The sequence below is a fragment of the Pteronotus mesoamericanus genome, unplaced genomic scaffold (genome assembly GCF_021234165.1).
Source record: "Pteronotus mesoamericanus isolate MK-2021 breed Mesoamerican mustached bat unplaced genomic scaffold, CSHL_Meso_final scaffold_85, whole genome shotgun sequence".
NCBI lineage: Eukaryota > Metazoa > Chordata > Mammalia > Chiroptera > Mormoopidae > Pteronotus > Pteronotus mesoamericanus.
The window spans coordinates 37272513-37295177 of NW_026555329.1; the positions used below are offsets into that span (position 1 = coordinate 37272513).

A 22665-nucleotide genomic window follows, 5' to 3' on the forward strand; every position below is an offset into this window, starting at 1 on the left:
GACAATTGTAAGCCGACTTTTCCCTACCCTGAATTTTATAGTTTCTCAATTTCAGGAAGATGTAAAAGGGACAAAATGTCCCTTGTATGTAAAAAAAATCTTACAGAATTGGTGTGATTTCAATGAGTTGAATGCTGTAGTTCTTTAAAGTAGCGGTTCAAGTTAGTACCTATTTCAGGAAGCTGGGAAACCTAGTAAAAGGCAGTAGGAAACTAGCAGAATTAAAACAACTGACTATATGACTATATAGTCAGAAAAAGAAGAGAGATTGAAATTTATTACATACATTATCTGAGTGACTGTATTGACCACGACAGAATACATTAGGACAGAATATAGAGACAGGAGGGATATAAAATTCTCCAATATAAGACTTTTTAACAAGTGGTGGTATTTTTATAAGTCATTGTATTTTGACTAGGATATTTTATTTTACTTTTTTAATTTAATCTTTATTGTATTTTTTTCTCATTATCATTTAGTGCCCTTGTGATCCTTTCCCCCCAGCACTCACCACACTATTGACCATATCCATGAGTCCTTTCTCCTTTTTGCTCAGTCCCTCCACCCTAAGCCCCACCCCCAGCTGTCATCGTGCTCTCCATCTATGAGTCTGTCCCCATTTTCCTTGCTTGTTCAGTTTGTTCACTAGATTCCACGTTCAAGTGAAATCGTATGGTATTGTTCTTTCTCTGACTGGCTTATTTCACTTAACATAATGTTCTCCCGGTCCAGCCAAACTATTGCAAAGAGTAACATTTTCTTCTTTTTTATGTCCAAGTAGTTTTCCATTCTGTAAACGTCCCATAGTTGTTTTATCCACTCATCCATTGATGGACACTTGGGCTGCTTCCATATCTTGGTGATTGTAAATAATGTTGCAGTGAACATAAGGGTGCTTATGTTCTTTTGAATTAGTGTTTTGGGTTCCTTCAGATATATTCCAAGAAGTGGGTTTATAGCTGGCTTAAAGGCATATCCATTTTTAATTTTTTTGAGGTATCTTCATACTGCTTTCCACAGTGGCTACACCAGTCTGCATTCCCACCAACAGTGCAGAAAGATTCCCCTTCTCCACATCCTTGCCAGCACTTGTTGTTTTTTGACTTATTGATGATAGCCATTCTGACAGGTGTAAGATGATATCTCATTATGAATTTAGTTTGCATTTCTCTGACAATTAGCAATGTTGAGCATCTTTTCATATGTCTTATCAGCCACCTGTATGTCCTCTTTGGAGAAGTGTCTGTTGAGGTCCTTTGCCCATGTTTAATTTTTTTTGGGGGGGGTGTTCAGTTTTGTAAATTCTTTATAAATTTTGGATATTAACCCCTTATCAGATAGATCAGCAAATATGTTCTCCTATTCTGTGGGTTGTCTCTTTATTTTGGTGATGATTTCCTTTGCTGTGCAAAAATTTTTTAGTTTGATGGAGTCCCATTTGTTTATTTTTTCTTCTGTTTCTCTTGCCTGAGGAGATATATTTGGTATAATGTTGCCATGAGCAATGTCTGAGATTTTGCTGCCTATGTTTTCTTCTATGATTTTTATGATTTTGGGTCTAACATTTAAGTCTTTGATGCATTTTTGAATTTATTTTTGTGTGTGGTGTTAAGGTGGTCTAGTTTCATTTTTCTGCATATATCTGTCCAATTTACCCAACACCATTTCTTAAACTATCTTTAGCCCATTGTATGTGCTTGCTTTTTCTGTCAAATATTAATTAACTATAAAGGTGTGGGTCTGTTTCTGGGCTCTCTATTCTGTTCCATTGATCTGTGTGTTTTGTTTTTATGCCAGTACCATGCTGTTTTGATTACTATGGCCTTCTAGTGTAGTATGAAATTAGGTAGCATGATTCCTCCAACCTTGTTCTCCTTTCTCAGGATCGCTGTTGCTATGTGGGACCCTTTGTGGTTCCATATACATTTTTGAAACATTTGATTTTAGTTCTGTGAAATATGTCATTAGAGCCTTGATATGAATTGCATTGAATCTATAGATTGCTTTGGGTAGTGCGGCCATTTTAATGATGTTAATTCTTCCTACCCATGAACACAGTATATGCTTCCACTTAATTGTATCTTCAGTTTCTTTCTTCAGTGTCATAATTTTCCAAGTACAGGTCATTTACATTCTTGGTTAGGTTTATTCCTAGGGATTTTAATCTTTTTGAAGCAATTGTGAATGGGATTGTTTGCTTAATTTCCTTCTCTGTAAGCTCATTATTGATGTATAAAAGTGCGACTGATTTCTGTATATTAATTTTGTTATCTGCTACTTTGCTGAATTCATTTCTCATCTAGTAGTTCCTTGGTGGAATCTTTGGGGTTCTCTGTGTACAGTGTCACATCATCTGCAGGTAAAGACAGTTCTACTTCTTCCTTTCCAATTTGGATGCCTTTTATTTCTTCTTCTTGTCTGACTGCTGTGGCTAGAGCTTCCAGTATTATGTTAATTAAGGGAGGTGAAAGTGTACATCCCTGTCTTGTTCCGGATCTTAAGGGGAATGCTTATAGTTTTCACCCATTGGGTACAATGCTGGCAGTGGGTTTGTTATATATGGCCTTTGTTATGTTTAGGTATGTTCTCTCTATTCCCACTCTGCTGAGAGTTTTTATCATAAACGGTGCTGGATTTTATCAAACCCTTTTTCTGCATCTATTGATATGATCATGTGGGTTTTATCCTTCATTTTGTTTCTGTGGTGAATCACATTTGTTGGTTTGCGAACATTGTGCGAAAGTTGTGTGAACCTTGCATTCCGGGAATAAATCCCTCTTGATCATGATATATGATCTTTTTGATGCATTGCTGTATTCAGTTTCTAATATTTTGTTAAGGATTTTAGTGTCTATGTTCATCAGAGAGATTGCCCTACAATTTTCTTCCTTTATAGTGTCTCACCTGGTTTTGGAATTAGGATAATGCTCTTCTTGAATTTTATGAAATAGTTTGAGAAGGATAGATGTTAGTTCTCGGAATGTTTGGTAAAATTCACCTGTGAAGCCATCCAATCCAGGGTTTTTGTTTGTTGGGAGTTTTTGATTACTGCTTCAGTTTCACTAGGTGTGATCTGTCTATTCAGATTCTCTGATTCTTCCTGATTTAGTTTTGGAAGATTGTATGTTTCTAGGAATTTGTTCATTTCATCCAGGTTGTCCAGTTTGTTGGTATATAGTTGTTCATTATATTTCCTTACAATCCTTTGCATTTCTTTGGTGTCAGTTGTTGTTTCTCCTCTTTTCTGATTTTATTTATTTGGGCCCTCTCTTTTTCTTGATAAGTCTAGTTAAAATTTTGTCAATTTTTAGTTCATCTTTTCAAAGAACCAGCTCTTGGATTCATTGATCTTTTGTATCTTTTTTTTTAACTTTATTTCACTCATTTCTGCTCTGATCTTTATTATTTCCTTCCTTTTACTTACTTTGGGTTTTGTTGGTTGTTCTTTTTCAAGTTCTTTTAAGTGTTAAGTAGATTGTTTATTTGAGTTTTTCCTTGTTTTTTGAGATAGGCCTATAATGCTGTGAATATCCCTCTTAGGATTGCTTTCACAGTGTCTCAGATTTTGGATTGTTGTGTCATCATTTTCATTTGTTTCAAGGTATCTTTTCACTCTTTGATCTCATTGCTGACCCATTCATTGTTTAAGAACATGTTATTTAACTTCCATATCTTTGTGTGTTTTTCAGTGTTCTTGTGATTGATTTCTAGTTTCGTAGCACTGTGGTCAGAGACGATGCTTGCTATGATTTCAGTCTTAAATTTATTGAGACTTGTTTTGTGGTCTATCCTAGAAAGTGTTACATGTGCACTTGAAAAGTATGTATATTCTGCTGCTGTTGGGTGAGATGCTCTGAAGATATCAGTTAAATCCATTTGATCTAGTGTGTCGTTTAAGGCTGCTGTCTCCTGGTTGATTTTCTGTCTGGAAGATCTATCCATTGAAGTGAGCAGGATGTTGAAATCCCTGACTATGACTGTATTTCTGTCGCTGCATCTTGGGGAAGTTCAAATCTGTGGCACCCACTTTGAGTATTTATAGTTTCCCAGTCCAGATGCAATTAATTTACCAATGAAGGGCCATTTTTATTAACATGACTAGCAATACAGCAAATTTCCTTACCAGTTTTTTGGGGGAACAGAGGTAGAAAGTTAACTAAAAATCAAAGTCTCATGCAGAAGAGAAAAGGGTTTTGTTAAGCATTTACCCATACCTTTTTTGTGGCATTACCCTATTTTTGCCTTATATGGTGATTTTTGTGTACCTGTCTCTTTTTGCTAAACTACTGCTCCTCCCAAGGTCAGAAACTCTTTGAGGCATAGGAGAGTATGTTTTATGTATCCTTTTATTCTTTCTAGCATCTAACAAGGTACTTTAAACATATATTGAACATTATCATAGAACTAACTCTTGAATTACAGTTTTTGTGCTGCTTTGACTGTAAGATGAATGCACCAAAAAACTTAGACAAAAATTTTGTGAATGGGATTAATAGATGGAAACAAAGTATAGGAATAAACTTTCTGGATGAAGTGGTAAGAACAGTGGTGTCCTCCAGTATTACTAGGGTTACTCTTATGTTTAAATGCCTATATGGCTTCTTTGAAATAGGGACTGTAAAATGACATCTCCAGATTCCTTCTTTCACCTACGGAAGGGTTATATTAATGGTGATAAGATACAGATTTAAGAAGACTGAGTTAGCAGAAAATGGCAAATATTTTGCTATGGCTTTAAAAAAAAAAAATTGCCATGGCTAAGGTCAGAAATACTAAGATAAGATCATTTCTTGACTTTGGTATAGTGAGCTGCTATGTCAAGCAAAATGATCATCATACGAAGACTTGTATGGCAAACTGTTAAATCCAGCTAATGATCATTATCATTTTGTAAAGAGTATATTATACTCATGACTAGGGCACTCTGCCTATCTGTCTGACACATCTTATTGAAGAATAAATGGATCTGAAGAAGGATAATCACTAGTGCTTAAGGGACTCTGTTGTAAAGATAGTTAATAGGATTGAGAACTGTGTCTTGGGAAACATGGTAGTTCAGTGGAGGTATGAGTGAAGCCATCTATATGGGTAAGTTCTTAGTCACCTAATATTAAAACATAAAAATGAAGAAGTGCCTTTCAGAATGTTAAAGAGAGTAATTGAAGACAATAAAGTATTCCTTACAAAGGTCCTGAGTGTAATAGTCACTTCTCTCCAAGGAGCTCACATAGTACTTCTTGGTTCAACATGTTGGATATTTAGACTGTATGAACAATGAATCTAATGCATTGTCAGATCTTGTTAATATACATAAACCCTACATACATATTGCATTAAGTATTCCATAAAATGTGTTGGTTTTTCATTGATATGCTTAAGGCCTAATGTACCTTTTTATAATCTTTTTAAAAATCTTTAGAACTAGAAACTTTAAAAATTGTTAATTTAAAAACAATGTAAGCATCTAAAATTTTTCTGCTGCCAACAGCAGTGATTCCTTGCTTACTTAGCTTTTATATTGAAATTAGGGTGGTTTAAGCAGTTGTTGGAACTAAAACGAGAATGTTAATCCCAGTCTATTACACCATTTTCTACTTCCTATTTTGTTTGTAGTGAATAATCTTTTCTACAGTAATAGGTCCTTGACTCCTGGAGCTTATAATGTAATTAAAAGAGACAAGGAAGGAAAGTACAGGAAAGGGATGTATGTATATTACTTTGTGTTCCTATTAGGTTAATGATACATAAATATGCAGTTTAACAATAAAACATTTTTCTGATTAATTTAATGCCCTGGATCACCAACTTGAATTTTAAAACCTTATTTTATCAACATTACAGATTTATGGTTACAGATTACATTTCTTGGTGTAAAGTTTAGTGTTTTCATATGTGAAAAATTCGTATGTATGTATAGACTCAACTTTAAGAAAATATATTTTAAAAATTTGCTTTACAAGGGGATTACAAAGGAACCTCTTTATTTCAAGGCATTTATTTTAATATAATTTTAGGAGTTATGGGAGTATACTTTAAAAAGAATAAACTTTATAAGTTTATTTTGACACATATATATTGCTCAATTAAATGATTTAAATATAACAGTGTTTTGATACTTGCAAATTTGGTGATTTATTTAGAACAGGTCTAGCTAGACTCAGAACCACTTTATTGGAAGTTTGAATTACTGTGGAGTTAAGGTCTTAAATAATTTAAAAGCAACTTCAGAGTGAACATTCCTAGTTATACTTGAGGGGCATTTCTGAACAAATAACATTATACATCTGTATAATGCATAAGAGTTGAGAAAATGCATTTTCAGATTCTTTGTATCATTTGAGCTTCATTCATATTGCTGGGAAGACGGTGAGGCACAGGTATATGTATTTTCGCATTACAAATAAAAATTCAAGTTCAGAAAGGTGAGTACCCAACTACATCCATCGAATGGCCAGCCTTAGGCATGAAAGCCCCAATTCTGTATTCTTTCTACTGGAGAAAATTTGTTAATTTTGATGGAGTTTGGGAGAGAAAATAATAAATGCATGTGAGAAGGTGGTTGACAACATATAAATAATAAATGAATAATACAGTAAATAAGTGCTATAGGAATCCATAGGACTTTTAAATAATGATGTTGAAGCAATCAGGAAAGTGCTTCTTAACGAGCACTTAAAAGTAAGCCTTGTCAAAGGTGTTGAAATTAAAGAAGTGTTATGAGAGATTTCACAGAAAGAAGTTTAGAAATAGAAATGCCTAGGATATATTTCTGATTTGGGAGAAAAGGAAATAGTAGGCCATTCCTTAGGTACCCACTGTATAAAGGACATTAAATATAAAATTAAAAGGAAAAAAAAGTTGGGGAACTTTAAAAAATTGTTTTAAATAAAGAAATACAAAAATATATACAACAGTAGGGAGAACAGTATATTAATCCCAAGTGGCCATGGTTATTTTTTGCCTGTTACATTATCTCTTCAGGGTTGCAGATTGGTGATTTTTATAATTCGGTCATTTCTACTTGCATTTATTTGCTGGTATGGAACTTCCGAAAGAAACAGCCAGTACCCAAATGTTAGCTTAGTTAACAAGAGAGCATACGTTTTTTTTTAAATCCTTACCCAAGGACATGCTTATTTATTTTAGAGAGGGGGGAAAAAGGGGATTGGCGGGGGAGAAATAGTGATCTGTTGCCTCGTGTACACACCCCAACTGGGGACCAAATGTGCAACTTAGGCATGTGCCCTTTCTGGGAATTGAACCCATGACTGTTTGCTTTGTGGGACAGTGCTCCAACCAACTGAGCCACACCAGCTAGGGCAAGAGCATACTTCTTAATTCAGTTTTAGAGCCAAGTTGCGTATTAGAATCTCTTTTTTTGCATATCAGTTCCTCTGCTTACAGGAAACAATTCAAAGTTTTGAAAAAGTTAATCTGCAGATTCTGGTGGTTTTGACCATTTGACCATACCTTATTGCTTATGTATTGAGAATACTTTAATTACTTGTCATTTTTGAACAGTTTGAATTTCCAGACCAGAGAATGGTGTATTTTGGGCAGTTTCCCATAGGGAAAGAGATTATCTTTTGGGGAATGATTCCTGTCTTAGTGATTTAAGAACACATGCAAAGCAATATATGAATGAGTTACAGATATCACACACTTTGAAAAGTGACATTAAAATTGTGTAAGGGAAATTTTATTTGTTTATAGGATGAACACAGCACCATGGAAGTACTATGCTAATGTCGTTTCTTTATGATAAATGTTATACCTGTATGTTAACTGAGTATGTGAATATATGTAAATTGACTAGAGCACTGTAGCAACTATTTACACAAAAATTTATTATTGTGTAGTATACCTAGTCCTGCCATTAAATTTTCATGATAATATTTCAGCAAATTTTGAGGGAAATTCCTATGGCCTTAATATAGTGATTTTTAATAGTATGAGTTTCTGTTCAGCTGTTATCCATACATAAATATGATAAGTTTGTTTGGATTTCTTTATTTATTTTAAAGATTTTATTTATTTATTTTTAGAGAGAGGGGAAGGGAAGGAGAAAGAGAGGGAGAGAAACATCGATGTGTGGTTGCTTCTTGTATACTCCCAGCTGGGGACCCAGCCTGCAACCCAGGCATGTGCCCTAACTGGGAATAGAATCAGCTACCCTTTGGTCCTCAGGTCGGCACTCAGTCTGCTGAGCCATCCTGCTAGGGTGGTTTGCCCAGATTTAATTAATCATCTTTTATTGATTGGATATTGGAATTATTTCTGCTCTTCATACCTAGTTTTCTATATCTAGTTTTATGAATAGTATTTCATTGAACATCTTAATTCTGAGGGTCTTAAATTAGTGGGGATTACTTTCTTAGGATAAATTTCTAAAGATGGGGATACTGGATCAAAGAATATTTGACTTTTGGTGTTTGTCACAGCATTGTTTTCACATTTATTGTGTTCTGGCAATGCAGAGCTTTGAGAATATTTATCAGCATGGGACTTTTTTTAAGAGTACTTCTATGGATATTTGTTGTCCTTTTACGTTTTAAAAAAATAAATGCTATATTATATGTTGAGAAAATCCTTAAAATAACATAATGAACTTTTTTATACAGTTGTTAACCTTTTAAAAATTACTTTTAGTAAGAAGTGTCATTAGAAATGAGGATCTTGATAAAGTATTTCTGCCTTGTTACGTTACCAGCTTGTCAGTACCGCAGCTTTAATTTGAATCCTGAGGTTATGCAGAGCATTTGTGACTTGCTTACATGCTTGCACTGCAAGTTTTATTATTTATTTCTAACCATTAGCTCCTCCATAATCTCAAAGTTTTTGCCATACTCTTTAGCAATATATTCAGAGTTTATTCTAAATCCTTAAGAGTGAATCAATCTGGCCACAATTCCTACATGTTCCTTTAATAATAGTAATGGAGATCAGGAATTGCTAAAACTCCACTTCCTCATTCTATGTAATTTGTAAAGAATTTGGAAGGAATAAAATGTTGTAGAGAAATCAAAGGCGGTTAGTCAGTATCTATGCATTTTATTTGCACTTTCCCCTTTGTTCAGTATTTCTCCCTCCAGGAATTCAGGTTGTAGAAATACTACCATGTATGCAGAAAAAAATATATGAAAGGGTGTAAATTGCAGTGATATCCTTAACAGAAAAAAATTGGAAACAATTTAAATACCAAACAGTAGGGAAATTGTTAAATTAGTTGTGGTACATTCATATAATGAAAGAAGAAATTATTCCCACATATATATTGACACTGAAAACTGGAAGAAGCAAACTGTGAAACATACAGTATATATTGTCATTTTTTACAAAACAACTATTAGATATATTTATGGATAGAAAGGTTTAGAGAGGGATATACAGCATCGTAATATAGATGGGTCTGGGATTTGGATGAAGGCATGGTCTTTCATTTCCTTGTGTGCCTGTGTATTTAAATTTTATATTGTACACATGTATTATTTTGGAATTAAAAACATTTCTATTTAAAAAGATGAGTAGGTGAATTTTCAACACAACAGCGTAGATATTAGGTAAGTATTGGTTTTCAGAGTATTCAGAACATTTTGGAGGCTCTTCTTTTGTAATCTCCTTCAGACCTTTTAACAACCTCAGTTTGTGCCTCATCTCTCTACTAAGTCTAGCACACTGGGTCTCAACAGCAGCGGCAACATAGAGCTTAATTGAGACTGTGTGCAGGTAATGAGTGAAGGGTGGGACAGTATATCAAAAAGCAATTGACCATAGAAATATGACCAATTAGAGTGTAATTACATGAAGAAGTCTTAGATCATCATGAAGAATGCAGATTGTACTAAGTTCTTTGGAAAGTTTTGGATAAGAGGTAGGATAAGTGTTATGAAAAAAATCATTTGAAGTGCTGGTTATGGTAAGAATAAAGGCATAGAAATGAGTCATGTTGTATGTATGGAAAGAAGAAGTTAACTTCAGTGTGAATTGTCCTCAAAAGTAGGTTCACTACCCACGTTGGTCGATAGAAATTACCAGAATAAGGTTCAAGAGGACTGATATGACTAAAGAAGTGGAGAAAGTGATGTATATAAATGCTAGGCAAAGGAGCTTAGAAATCAACCACCCGTGGGTGAGTTGTTACTCCCAGTTGTATCAGTAGTTGGCCAAGTCATCATCACTGCATAAGTTTTGTTGTGACATGGAATCTAGATAGGATATGTCTTATCCGCAGGGTTTCTGTCTACTATAAAAAATATTTTATTAGCAATGACAAAAGAAAGAAATGACTCTCAGTTAAAAAAAAAAGAAAAAGGCAACCAATCAGTGTTTCTCTCTCATATTGATGTTTCTCTCACTTTCCATCTCCCTCCCTTTACCTCTCTCTAAAAGTAAATAAATACAATCTGAAAAAAGATTTTATGTGTATATCCAATAAAATTAGTGCTTGTAATTTTAAATTGATTAAAAGGAAAAAAATGAATGGAATTCTCCTTGATGCAACTTTTTTCCCTCCAGACCAGAATCTGTAGAAGCTAGCCCTGTGGTAGTTGAGAAATCCAACAGTTACCCCCACCAGTTATATACCAGCAGCTCGCATCATTCACACAGTTACATTGGTTTGCCCTATGCGGTAAGTGTCAAGCATTTCTCTAGAAGGGTATTTTTTTATCTGTAGAGGTTGAAAGTAGACACGTGTGATATTGTGCTTAAAACTGAATACTTAAAAGGCATACTTGTTTTATACTATCTAAACAATCAGGTATATAATTTATAGTTTAATATTTCATTGTTCTAACTATATTCAAGGGATTCAAATTTTATAAGAGGGATTCTTTAGAAGTGTTAATATTACTGTTGTTATTTTGTATCTTATACTATTAGTAGCTTGGTGTTAAAATCTATTTCTTCATAGAAAGACTATAGGTAGAGTTGTACTATCTACCATTAATTCTAAGTTACAGAGTAATTCTTATAGTAAATTATATAGTTACCATTTATTGAGCACTTACGTGCCATAATCTGTGGTAAGCATTTTTACATATATTACCTCATTTAATCTTCAAAAACAACCCCATGAGATAGATATAATTTTCATTTCTACTTCATGGCTGAGAAAATGAAAGCTTATCTGAGTTAACTCATTCAGTATTGTATAGTTAGTAAGAGGCAGAGCTTAGATTGGAACATTTGCAAAACTGGACAAGTTTGTGATATTGCGGTACAATTATGAGAGATTTTTACTACTTGGACCAGAATAAAAGACACCCAATTTTTTAAAAATCTCCTATTAATACTTAATAATGATAATATGTCTTTTGTAATTGTTTTCTTATTCTTTAGCCTCCATGCTCCTGAGTTGTTTTTTTTTTTGTTTTTTGTTTTTCTTAACTTCTATTCTCACAATTCGCACCTGCTTTTATCTTGGAAGTGGAGTTACATGACTGTAGGACTGTGAAGATACCTTCTCATTTGGGGGGTGAGGGAGTGCAGTTTGAAGGAAATCATTGTGAAGGTGACCAAGGTTGTAGATTGACATTTTTACTTTCTAGTATAGTTTAATATCTGGCTTCACTTAGTCATTTTAGAACTGTTAAGGAAGAAATATCTTGAATATTCAAATTAAGGATTGAATTTTAACTTGTTCATATCATTGTTGAAATTACATTGTGCTGTATTTATGTTCAATAATCCAGGACCATAATTATGGTGCTCGTCCTCCTCCAACACCTCCGGCCTCCCCTCCTCCATCAGTTCTTATTAGCAAAAATGAAGTAGGCATATTTACCACTCCTAATTTTGATGAAACTTCCAGTGCTACTACAATCAGCACATCTGAGGATGGAAGTTATGGTACTGATGTAACCAGGTGTATATGCGGTTTTACACATGATGATGGATACATGATCTGTTGTGACAAATGCAGGTAAAATATTTCACACCATTAGTTTATTTTTGTTTAATGAATGCGTTTTAAAGTGAGACTTCTACTACCATCAGTGCAGTCTATTTTGTTCTGAGAAAAAGCCCCTATGGGAAAAAGCTATCTTAAAGTTGATTAGAACTCCTTATTATTAATTATTAGGCAGTCAGTTTCGGTAATTATTCATATAGGATCACATCTCTCTTCACTCATTTAATAGTAATATAACTACATAAAGTAGTAGACAAGATAGAAATGAGAGGAGAATTGAGTCCTTTGTATTTCCTTTGGAATTATTTGTGCTGTATAGTCAACTGTGATTTTCCAGTTTGGGGGAAATTATACATTTTGATTGATGTTTGTTTGACCTGACTCTCTCACCTCCTTTTGACTTGAACCTTGCAGCACTCTGGAGTCTCCTTGAACCAGAACCACAGTCTCCCCTCCCCCAACCCTGGTTCAACCACCAAGAAAGGCCTCTTCCCCTAGAGAAGGTGTGATTGGGACAGAAAGTGGGGCTTTGTTTTCTTTTTTCTTTCTTTCTTTTTTTTTTTCTTTTTTCTTTTTTTCTTTTTTTGGTGGGAGGGAGTTGGGGAGGATGGAGAGGGAAACAGTAGGATTTCAGCTTGAAAGTTACTGAGTCCATCCCCTGCATAGCGTGGGAATCAAATAGTATTTAAGTAGTGCACCGTAGAGGTTAGTTTGCTAGCTTTGCAGAATTCCCTGACTCTGGTCTTTATGGCATAGCTTCCTTATTTGATTTGAAATAGTCCAGCATGTATCAGTATTTGAGTGTGAGTGTAAATAAGTATCCTAGAGCCAAATATAAGTTAATTTGCATTATTTTATAATAGCATTCCCATTTATTAGATTAAGTTATTAAGGTTTGGGTGTTTTTGATTATAAACATACAGTTAGGGTTATATTTACAAAAGTTGATATACCTTTGCTAAAAGGGGGGAAGTAGTCTTAAGTGAAATGTGAAATTTGATATTTTTATGGAAAGTTGTAACTTTAATACTTGAGTTAATATTAATAAAACCATATTATGGTACTCTTTCAAATTTAAAAATAAATTCTCATTGTCTGTGACACACATCAGTACCATGAGCAGTCACTTAAGTCAATTTATTCATGAGGTAAATTTAAAAACTAAAAATAACTTTAGTATTATTAAGTTGTTTTCTCATTTTTAATTGGCTTCTTATTAGAAAATATCAATTCATATTTTAATCAATAATATAAAAGCTTTCTCTTAAATGGTTTTGTCTAATGTGATAAATTACATACCATTTTCAGTGTTTTTATTTTAATGCATAATCTAAACAGTGTTTTGATTGAATTACAATGATCTATATATAATATAGTTATCCCTATTAGAAAATAGTGTTATTTTCTTTAGGATTTATACCTATCTACAAATTTTTAAAGGACCAGTTTACAGTTTTTGGGTTACTCAAGGTATTTGCTTGTCAGTGTTCTCTTTGTTATGAATCTGTTTTTTTATCATTCTATTTTTCTGATGCTTAACCTGTACTATACAGCAGGGCTTAATCTCTTCTGTTCTTGTTTTACTTTACCTATTTTCATGTTTCTATTGCCCATACTCATCTCTTTCAAGTGTGACTCTGATCATTTACTCATTCTCTAGTTCTTTTTCTTTTGTTGTCTGCATGACATCATTGCTTACCCCCCAAATTTAACTTGTTTTTCTGACCCTCCTTATTAGGTGCTCTGCCTTTTTTTTTTTTGCTTTCCCCCGACATCTTTGATACATACGTACCATTGCTTTCCACATTCTACCAGTCTTGTCCCAAGATTCTCAATTAAGAAATGAAGAACAGTATAATAGTTAATTTAATAGCTTTATATGTTAGAAGTGGCTAATTATTATATAAAAGAATAAGACTTTTTAGAAATAGGCATATATATATATACACACACACACACACATATATATAAATTTTAGACCAATTAAAGTCTTGGCAATAAAATATAATAACAAATAGAGAAATTTGCCTCAAGCTGGTCCATGTATTCCATTAAAAATAATTAGAGAACAGAATAGGTTTAATCTCTGTCCCCTTGGAATGTTTATTGGATTCTTTAACTTGATGTTCTCTGCCATTGTTCCAGTTCTGCCCTTCTTTAACTCAGGTCTGGAATTTTGGAAAAGCCCCTTACTTGTTTTTTCGGCTTTCCGTTTTTTTAAAAATATTTTTTAACTTACTGATTTTAGAGAGATAGAGGAAGGTGGGGAGAGAGAAAGAAACATCTGTTTGTTGTTCCACTTATTGATACATTCATTGCTTGATTCTTGTATGTGCCCTGTCTGGGGATTGAGCCTGGCCCCTTGGCGTATCAGGACAGCGCTCTAACCAATTGAGCTACTAGGCCAGGGCTTGCTTTTAGTATTTTTATTTCTTTGAATTTACAGCGTGTACCATCAAAGCATCTAGTTGTTACCTGTTGCCAGTTATAGGAAATCTAAACACATCCTGACATTCCAAGTCTTACATTATCTGACTACACATTACTAATCCATGTTCACCCTTCTCTGTTTTTCAAAATGAACATTCCTTTCCATAGATGTTAACCACTTTCTGGCTCTTGCTCCTCATATCTGCCTACTTGAAGGAAACATTGCTACTACAACTAATCTTTTCTTCCTTATTTCCTAAACAAGGTTCTATTCAAGATCACTGTTCTCCAGGGTGCTTTTCCCCTTAACTCCAAGTATTGTGACCCTCTCTACTTTGTGATTGCTAATAATATTTATAATGTGTATCTTTTATAGCTTAAAATTATATTTTCTTTATAAATTCATGTTATATATAATATCCTGTATTTGTCCTTTTTTTAAAAGATTTTATTTATTTTTAGAGAGGGGTAGGGAGGGAGAAAGAGAGGGAGAGAAACATCAATGTGCAAGAGAAACATCAGTTGGCTGCTCCCCCAACTGGGGTCCTGGCCCACAACCCGGGCATGTGCCCTGACCAGGAATTGAACCAGCAACCCTTCAGTCTACAGGAGGGCACCCACCCCACTGAGCCACACCAGTCAGGGCTGTCCTCTTGTTTTTACATCTCAAAGTTTTATCTCCCTCAGGATCTATTTTTATGAGTTCCTCACAGCACATTTTGGTACTTTTATAATACTAAACTCAAAGTAGGCACCTAAGTGGTAGTTAAATGGAATATCAAATCTTCATTTAAGGATGATTTTAAAAATGTTTTGCCTTTTTTTTTTTTTTCTTTTTTAAGTGTTTGGCAACATATTGACTGCATGGGGATTGATAGGCAACATATTCCTGATACATATCTATGTGAACGTTGTCAGCCTCGGTAAGTTGTGCATACCAATAAAATTGCCAGTAACTTTACTGAGATAATCTTTAGTTAATAGAAGTTTATATATAAATTCTAGATAAAACAATAAATGGATACTGTATTTCATCAATTCTAAGATACACTTTTCATTTTTATGGGGTGTTTTGGTATTCTGAAATCTAAAATCAGGGAGAATCTTTCTATTGGTAATGTATTATAGTTTACTTTGTAGCATTTTTACTTTATTAATGATGCATGAAATAATAGTGCATCTTCTAAGTAATAGCATGTTTTTTCACTGGAATGCACTATGTTAAAGAGTTACTAGGAGGGCATTGCCTTAGTTACAGAATGCTGTGAGTCCATACTACCTTTCCACCTGTTTGCAGTAATGTGTGTCCCCCACCCTCCACCCCATTTTGGTGTTTTTAAAAAATCTTTTTATTATGGACATTTTAAACCTTTATAAAAATAAAATGTAATCAACTCATGTATTTCCACCACCTGTCTTAAACAATTATCAACAATCTCTTTTCACTTATATTGCCATGTATTTCTTCTCCCCTTCACATACTATTTTAATGTAAATCCCAGATATATTATTTCATTCATATATATCCTTATGTATTTAAATATATATGTATGTATGTATATTTATATAAAATAATTCTTAAAAAATAATAATTACCATAAAATCATTATCATACATGCAACAAAATCTATTATCTTTTAGCCATTACTAAAATGTAGACTGATTGATACAGATCTCTTAAATCCAGAGTAATCTAAACCTACTCCCCTTACCCTCACCAGCCCCAGCCTCCTTTAAAGTCATTCTTTAAGTCCATTAATTTATTAAGGGTTACACATTAGTGACTTGTTAATTCCTTTGCTCATCACTTAGTAGCTGGAATATTTCTATTGAAAAACATGTCCTCATACTACCTATTCAGTTTTCTTAAGGTGTATTTAAATGAAAAAAGGCAGAATGAATGCTTTGGATTCTTAGCTTCTACTTACCAGTTTTTAGAATACTGAAAAATAATTTTAAGTATCATTATGAACTCAGGGATTGAAACATATTGGATGTCGGTCTGTTACATCTTTATTGATGTCCAAATTTTGCCCCATTTTTCATTGATGAGAACCTCTTCAAGTGGGTTCTTGGGTCATTTTTACAGTACCCTAGTAGTACTTGTTGGTTTTTCTGCTACCTGATAAGACAAGATATCTCAGGCTTGTCTTATATTTCTGTTCCCCAGACTCAGAATTGGTTTTCTAGAGCAGAATCTCAAAGAAGTAGTCTTCTCCTTCCTGTTGGATTGATCGCTGTTCCTACATCGTTTTTTAGTAGACAAAGTTAGGAAATGTTTTATCTCTTGGTTTATTTTTAAGATAAAATATATGAGTTTATACTGATAATTGCAATTAAACTTAGGAATACAGGGAAGAGAAATAAATTTTATTTAACCTTCTTACTGAGGTAAAATTGGTATATATCATTATATAAGTTTCAGGTGTACATTATTGTAATTTGATATGTATATACGATTTAACCATTTCTCTTTCATCTCTATCGCTCAGTAACACAGACAGTAACATAATTAGAATATCACAATTACTGATACTTTCTATAGGCCATAGAACACAACATCTCAATAGTAATAATACCAACACTAGCACCAACAATATGATTATGTAAAATAGTTTAGACTTTTTAGTCCTTAGTTTTCCCAAGGAATTTATTCATTTATTGTAGTTCATTTATTGTATTTAAAGTCCCTTGAAAGAATTGCACTGTGTGGTTATAACACCAACTAGATATACACTTTGCTGATTATATTAGTTTATTTTGATTTTAAAAAATTAGACCTTTTAAGTTATAGATTCACATGCAGCTGTGACATAATACAGATATCCTGTGTATCCTTTACCCAATTTTTCCCAGTAGTAACATCCTACAAAACTATCAATACAGTATCACAACAAGGATATTGACAAAACATTTTCATCCCAAGGATCCCTGATGTTGCCTTTTATAGTGACACCAACCTCCTAACTCCTACCTCTCCCATCCCTGACCTCTGGTAACCATTACTCTGTATTCCATTTCTGTAATTTGCCATTTCAAGAATTTTACATGCATGGAATCATACAGTATGTGACCTTTGGGGATTGGCTTTTAGTTTACTCAGTGCAATTCCCTGGAGAGCAGCCAATTTGCTGCATATATCAGTATTTCATTCTTTTTTTATTGATGAGTAGTGTTCTGTGGTATATATGTACCACAGTTTGTTTAACCATTCACCCTTTGAAGGACATTGGGTTATTTTCACTTTGACTGTTACAAATGAAGTCGATAGGAACATTTGTGTACAGGTTTTGAACGTAAGTTTTGTTTTCTCTGGGATAAATGCCCAAGAGTGAAATTGCTTAGTCATATGTTAGTTTAATAAGATATTATAAAACTTTTTTGTAGAATAGTGGTACCGTTTTACATTCCTACCAGAAATACATGAGTAATTATGTAGTTTTTTTTATTTTTAAGGATTGCTTTTTATACTTTATTTCTGTATTTATATACTGGTATAATTATGCAAGAAGAGTCCCATCATTCTAAAGTCAAATATTTAAAACAAAGTATATTCAAGTAAGTCTAATTTCTATCCCTGTTCCTTCTACCCCAAGCAGAACAATTTAAAAAATTATCATTTTTTCCATTTTTTTTCTTAGTAGAAACAGATATGTATATATTTATTTGCATTCCCCTCCTTAGGTAAGCAATAGCATGTAGAGTTTTTGCCACTTCTCTTTTTCTCTTAAAAATATATGCTGAAGATCACTACATAGTATATAGAGATTGACTCATTTTTCTCTGTTGCTTCAAGGTGCTCCATCTTTTTCTTGTACTATAGTTTATTCACCCAGTCCCCTTTGAGTGGACATTAGAGTTGTTTCCAGTCTTTTGTCATTGCAAATAAAGACAGGATTGTTCAATAAAAGGGTAAATGTAAAAGTAAAGTTTTGTCAGATATCACCAAATTTCCCTCCATTAGGAGCTGTACCATTTTGAATTCCCACCAGTAATGGATAACCATGTCTATTTTCCCAAGCCTCACAATAGAGTGTTTGACAGACTTGGATTTGCCAGTTTAACTAGGTGAGAAATGGTAATCTTAGTGTTATACTTTCCATTTCTTTACTATGAGTGAGGCTTTTCTGAGTGATCTTGTTTCACTTTATAACACCAGGTATTATTTCATGGGGTAAATATCTGTTGATGAATTCAGTAAGAGCTGATTAAAAACTAGCAAGGGCAGTCAGTTGAGCAATATCTGCTTATCTCACTCTATGATGACTAGGATAGTTACCATAATGCTGTAGGATAGTTATTGTACATAGCCTACTAGATCTAAGGCAAGTCTGTTACTGAGTTCTAGGCATTTCAGTCTAGAGCCCTGATTCTTCTATCTAAAAATAACTACCTAGTGTTATTTGACCTCTAGACTAATAATTTAGAGTGTAAAACATGGGGGAGAGTAAACATGGGGAGAGGAGTGAAACAATTACTATTTACAGTGTAAAGTATTTCATGAGTAGAGGCTGAAGGAGATTAATGAAATATTTTACTTAATTGTTAAGTGTTTAGTATATTATTTCAAAAGTGAAATAATTTTAAGCAAATGGTATAACGCATATAGATACTAATTTTGTGTCATTCAAGAAATTTAATCTGTACATTTTTGTTACATATGTTACATTAATATTTTCTCCAGACTTTTCTGCTTTAAATATTTTTTTAAAAGATGTACTAGTTTCCTATGTAAAAAATTATTTTCTTGACAGTGCTATTAAACTAGCATCTAATGCTAATGATGATGATTGGATAGATCAGATACAATGTAAGGCAAGGGATAATACATATATTGTATACTGTTGGTTTTCCAGTGAGAACATTAGAGAATTTATAAGTTTATTGCATTTAAAACAAATCTTTATATCTAAATTCACAGAAGTTTGATAAGTAATAATCATGTTAATATTTTAATGTAGGAGTTTGGATAAAGAGAGGGCGGTGCTACTACAACGTCGGAAAAGGGAAAATTTGTCAGGTGGGTAAAAAGGATCTGCACTAAATTAGGAATAATGTGATTAAAAGAGCGTCTTGCATATTTTTAGTTGGTTGTAAACACCTTACTGATGAATATTGATTGTATACAATTTATAATCTCAGATACAGATTTTAAATATGGAAACTAGAGGAAAATAAAATAAAAATTTTAAATCATTCAAAGCTTTCTATATATAAGTAACCTCTTGAATTAAAGAAGTTAATTAAATATGTTTGCTCTTTAGAAAGATGGGGATCCATTAGTTTATCATTTGGAATCATGTTTCTTTTATTTTTAGGAATAGAATTCAGAAGTGTAACATTTGCTGCAACTTTCATTTTGGCGTAAAACATGTTGATGCTAATATAGCTGTTTTGAATAATGATAGTTTATTGAACTACTCCTGATTGATTGACATTTGGGTTGTTTATAGTATTTTTTGCTTTTAATACAAATAGTCCCTTCAGCGAAACTCTCTTGGATAAGTTTTTTTGTAGTTTTGCCATTTTCTTTTTGGATAGCTCCCTAGAAATGAGAGTGTTGGGTGAAAGGGTAAGTGCATATAGAATTTTTCTAGATTTGGCTACTCTTTGGAGGGAATTTCAAATTTCCACTGGCAGTGTATGCAACTGTGTGTTTCCCACAGTAACACCATCTGCATCGGACTTTTGCATCCTTTATAGTTTGATGTATGACAACTGACATTTGTAGTTTGCATTTAAAGATCTCTTAATATGAGCAAAGTGAAGTAGTGAAAACAAAAGTTTATTCTTCAGAAAGATGGGTATATAATAGTTTCTCATGTGGAATGCTCTTTTATTGTTTGAAATAGAAGTATTTATTACACATGCATTAATTTTTATTTTGCTTTTGAAGATGGTGATACCAGTGCAACTGAGAGTGGTGATGAGGTTCCTGTGGAATTATATACTGCATTTCAGCATACCCCAACATCAATTACTTTAACTGCTTCGAGAGTTTCTAAGGTTAATGATAAAAGAAGGAAAAAAAGTGGGGAGAAAGAACAAAACATTTCAAAATGTAAAAAAGTAAGTTTTTCATTTTTTTAGATGAGTAAGATAGAAAGTGGTGGGAGCTGAAATGAATTTTATAGGATTTATTATAGTATTTTTTATATCCTTTCAATTTTTAGCAAATATTTTTCTGTGGTTGTAATGGTGACCACACAGAAAACTTAGACTTTTTCTTAGCATTGTATTATAAACATATTTTCATGTTCTTACATAGTCTGTATTCTATTTTTAATAGTAGAACAGTATTCTAGTAGATGACTTTATTTACTTAAACATTTCCCTAGTTCTTCTGGTATTGGTTATATCAAAATTTTTGTTATTGTTAGACTTCAGTAAAAAGCTGCAGTAAACCAATTGACTCTGAAGTTTTAATTATATCCAAAACTCAGAATTCCATTTTATTTCAGGCCTTTCGTGAAGGATCTAGGAAATCATCAAGAGTTAAGGTAAATATGTTAAATTTAAACCTTTAATAGCAACTGTTAATCCAGGAGTTTACTAAATTGTTGTTTGTTCATCATTGTTATGCTTTCTTCACTGTGTGTCATTTCATTGCTTATTATCTTTATCCGAATTGAGGCCATAGAAAATTCTAATTGGATAAATATGCCACTCTGAGTTTATTAACACTGTTTAAAAATAGCCAAAAGGAGATATATCGGCAATTTCTAATATTAAAGTTTTGGGTGATCTGAATTTCAGCTACTATTGCATTCCATGTCCCCAGTACATTTGGTGTTAATATACTAGATATATGAATGCAAAGTCACATATTCTAGTTTATATTATATTTTATATACATTGTCATTGATTTTGTGTGTGTTGTGTGTGTATGAATAAATACTGTAAGTCCAGATACTGATGCTTAAGTTTCCTGCGATTTTAGGGTTCAGCTCCAGAGATTGATCCTTCGTCTGATGGTTCAAATTTTGGATGGGAGACAAAAATCAAAGCATGGATGGATCGATATGAAGAGGCAAATAACAACCAGTATAGCGAGAGTGTTCAGAGGGAGGCACAAAGAATAGCTCTGAGATTAGGCAATGGAAATGACAAAAAAGAGATAAATAAATCAAATTTGAATACCAACAACTTGCTCTTCAAACCTCCTGTAGAGGTAAATATATCATTTACCAAAAAGTAATAAAAACCTTTTTTTACTGTATATCTTAAGTAGTTAGACTAAAAGCATTCAAGTTCCATTAATCTCAACATTTCTCTGATTTTAGAGCCATATACAAAAAAATAAGAAAATTCTGAAATCTGCAAAAGATTTGCCTCCTGATGCACTTATCATCGAATATAGAGGGAAATTTATGCTAAGAGAACAATTTGAAGCAAATGGATATTTCTTTAAGAGGTGTGTTCATTTATTTCCTCATATTAGTTTCCTCTTGTTATATATTGAATTTTTGGCTATTTTAGCAAGATGCTGTGTTTATATGTAATTTGTTTTCCTAAGTGGTTATTTTATATTTAAAACTAGTGTAGTTGGACAGTGACTTTGAACTATAATAAAATATAACAGCATAAAAATGCAGGCATATTCCTCAGTCTCTTACCTATTTTTATCTTGACAACACTAAAATAATCTACTTTAAAGATAAACTGCAACAGTATAGGTGGATGTTAATTAAAAACTCAGTTACCTGAGATTGAAAGGAACTGTATCATTTCAGGACCTTTCCTAATTTCTTGCAATATAATTGCTAGAACTTGAAAAAGACCATTGGTGACTGTCACAGGCAAAACCACTTCCTCATAATTAGATAGTGTTAGATTTGGTCTTACATTATTGCCACCATTTTCAACTCCCACTTCGTGGGTAAGGAATGGCTTTGGAGGCCTTTTCTGTGGTTTGTAATTTTCAGGGGAAATTGATGTGATCCTATCAGGGCCATTGCTTCCCTGAGATCTAGTAGTACTATGTTTGTTTCTCTAGGGAGATAACATTCTCAGTCTGTATGCTATAATTAAAAATATTTCTTGTTGTTTATAAGTTTTTACTTAAGATATATGAGACTCCTTCCCTTTTGCATAGCAGATTTGACTGAAACTGATATAAATGAAACACTGAAATGCACTAGAAGGTGGGGTCTTTAAAGCCATCCATTTCTGAGTCGTCTGTAAAGGCAATTGTAACTTGCTTTTAATCTTTTTTTGTAAATTTGAATTTCTACCTCCAGTTAATTACCTTTGATTTATGTACAATTATAGGAATAGATAAAAGTCTTACAAGCATGAACTGACCTAATGGTTAAGAATAG

At 33.1% G+C, this 22665-nt stretch overlaps 1 protein-coding gene across 4 annotated transcripts in view; it reads left to right on the forward strand.

Annotated features, from left to right (window-relative positions):
* The window catches only part of KMT2E (lysine methyltransferase 2E (inactive)), an 87187-nt gene that overhangs the window by 37401 nt on the left and 27121 nt on the right, over nucleotides 1–22665 (forward strand). For 2 of the 4 annotated variants that reach the window (XM_054564581.1, XM_054564582.1), the window contains 8 exons: nucleotides 10519–10633; nucleotides 11697–11926; nucleotides 15187–15267; nucleotides 19306–19364; nucleotides 20241–20413; nucleotides 20806–20844; nucleotides 21285–21515; nucleotides 21628–21758. In XM_054564581.1, the coding sequence (XP_054420556.1) occupies nucleotides 10519–10633; nucleotides 11697–11926; nucleotides 15187–15267; nucleotides 19306–19364; nucleotides 20241–20413; nucleotides 20806–20844; nucleotides 21285–21515; nucleotides 21628–21758 (1059 nt within the window). Of the gene's footprint in view, nucleotides 1–10518; nucleotides 10634–11696; nucleotides 11927–12169; nucleotides 12418–15186; nucleotides 15268–18259; nucleotides 18413–19305; nucleotides 19365–20240; nucleotides 20414–20805; nucleotides 20845–21284; nucleotides 21516–21627; nucleotides 21759–22665 lie in introns of those variants that run through there. The other 2 variants (XM_054564584.1, XM_054564583.1) reach the window with 2 other exon arrangements.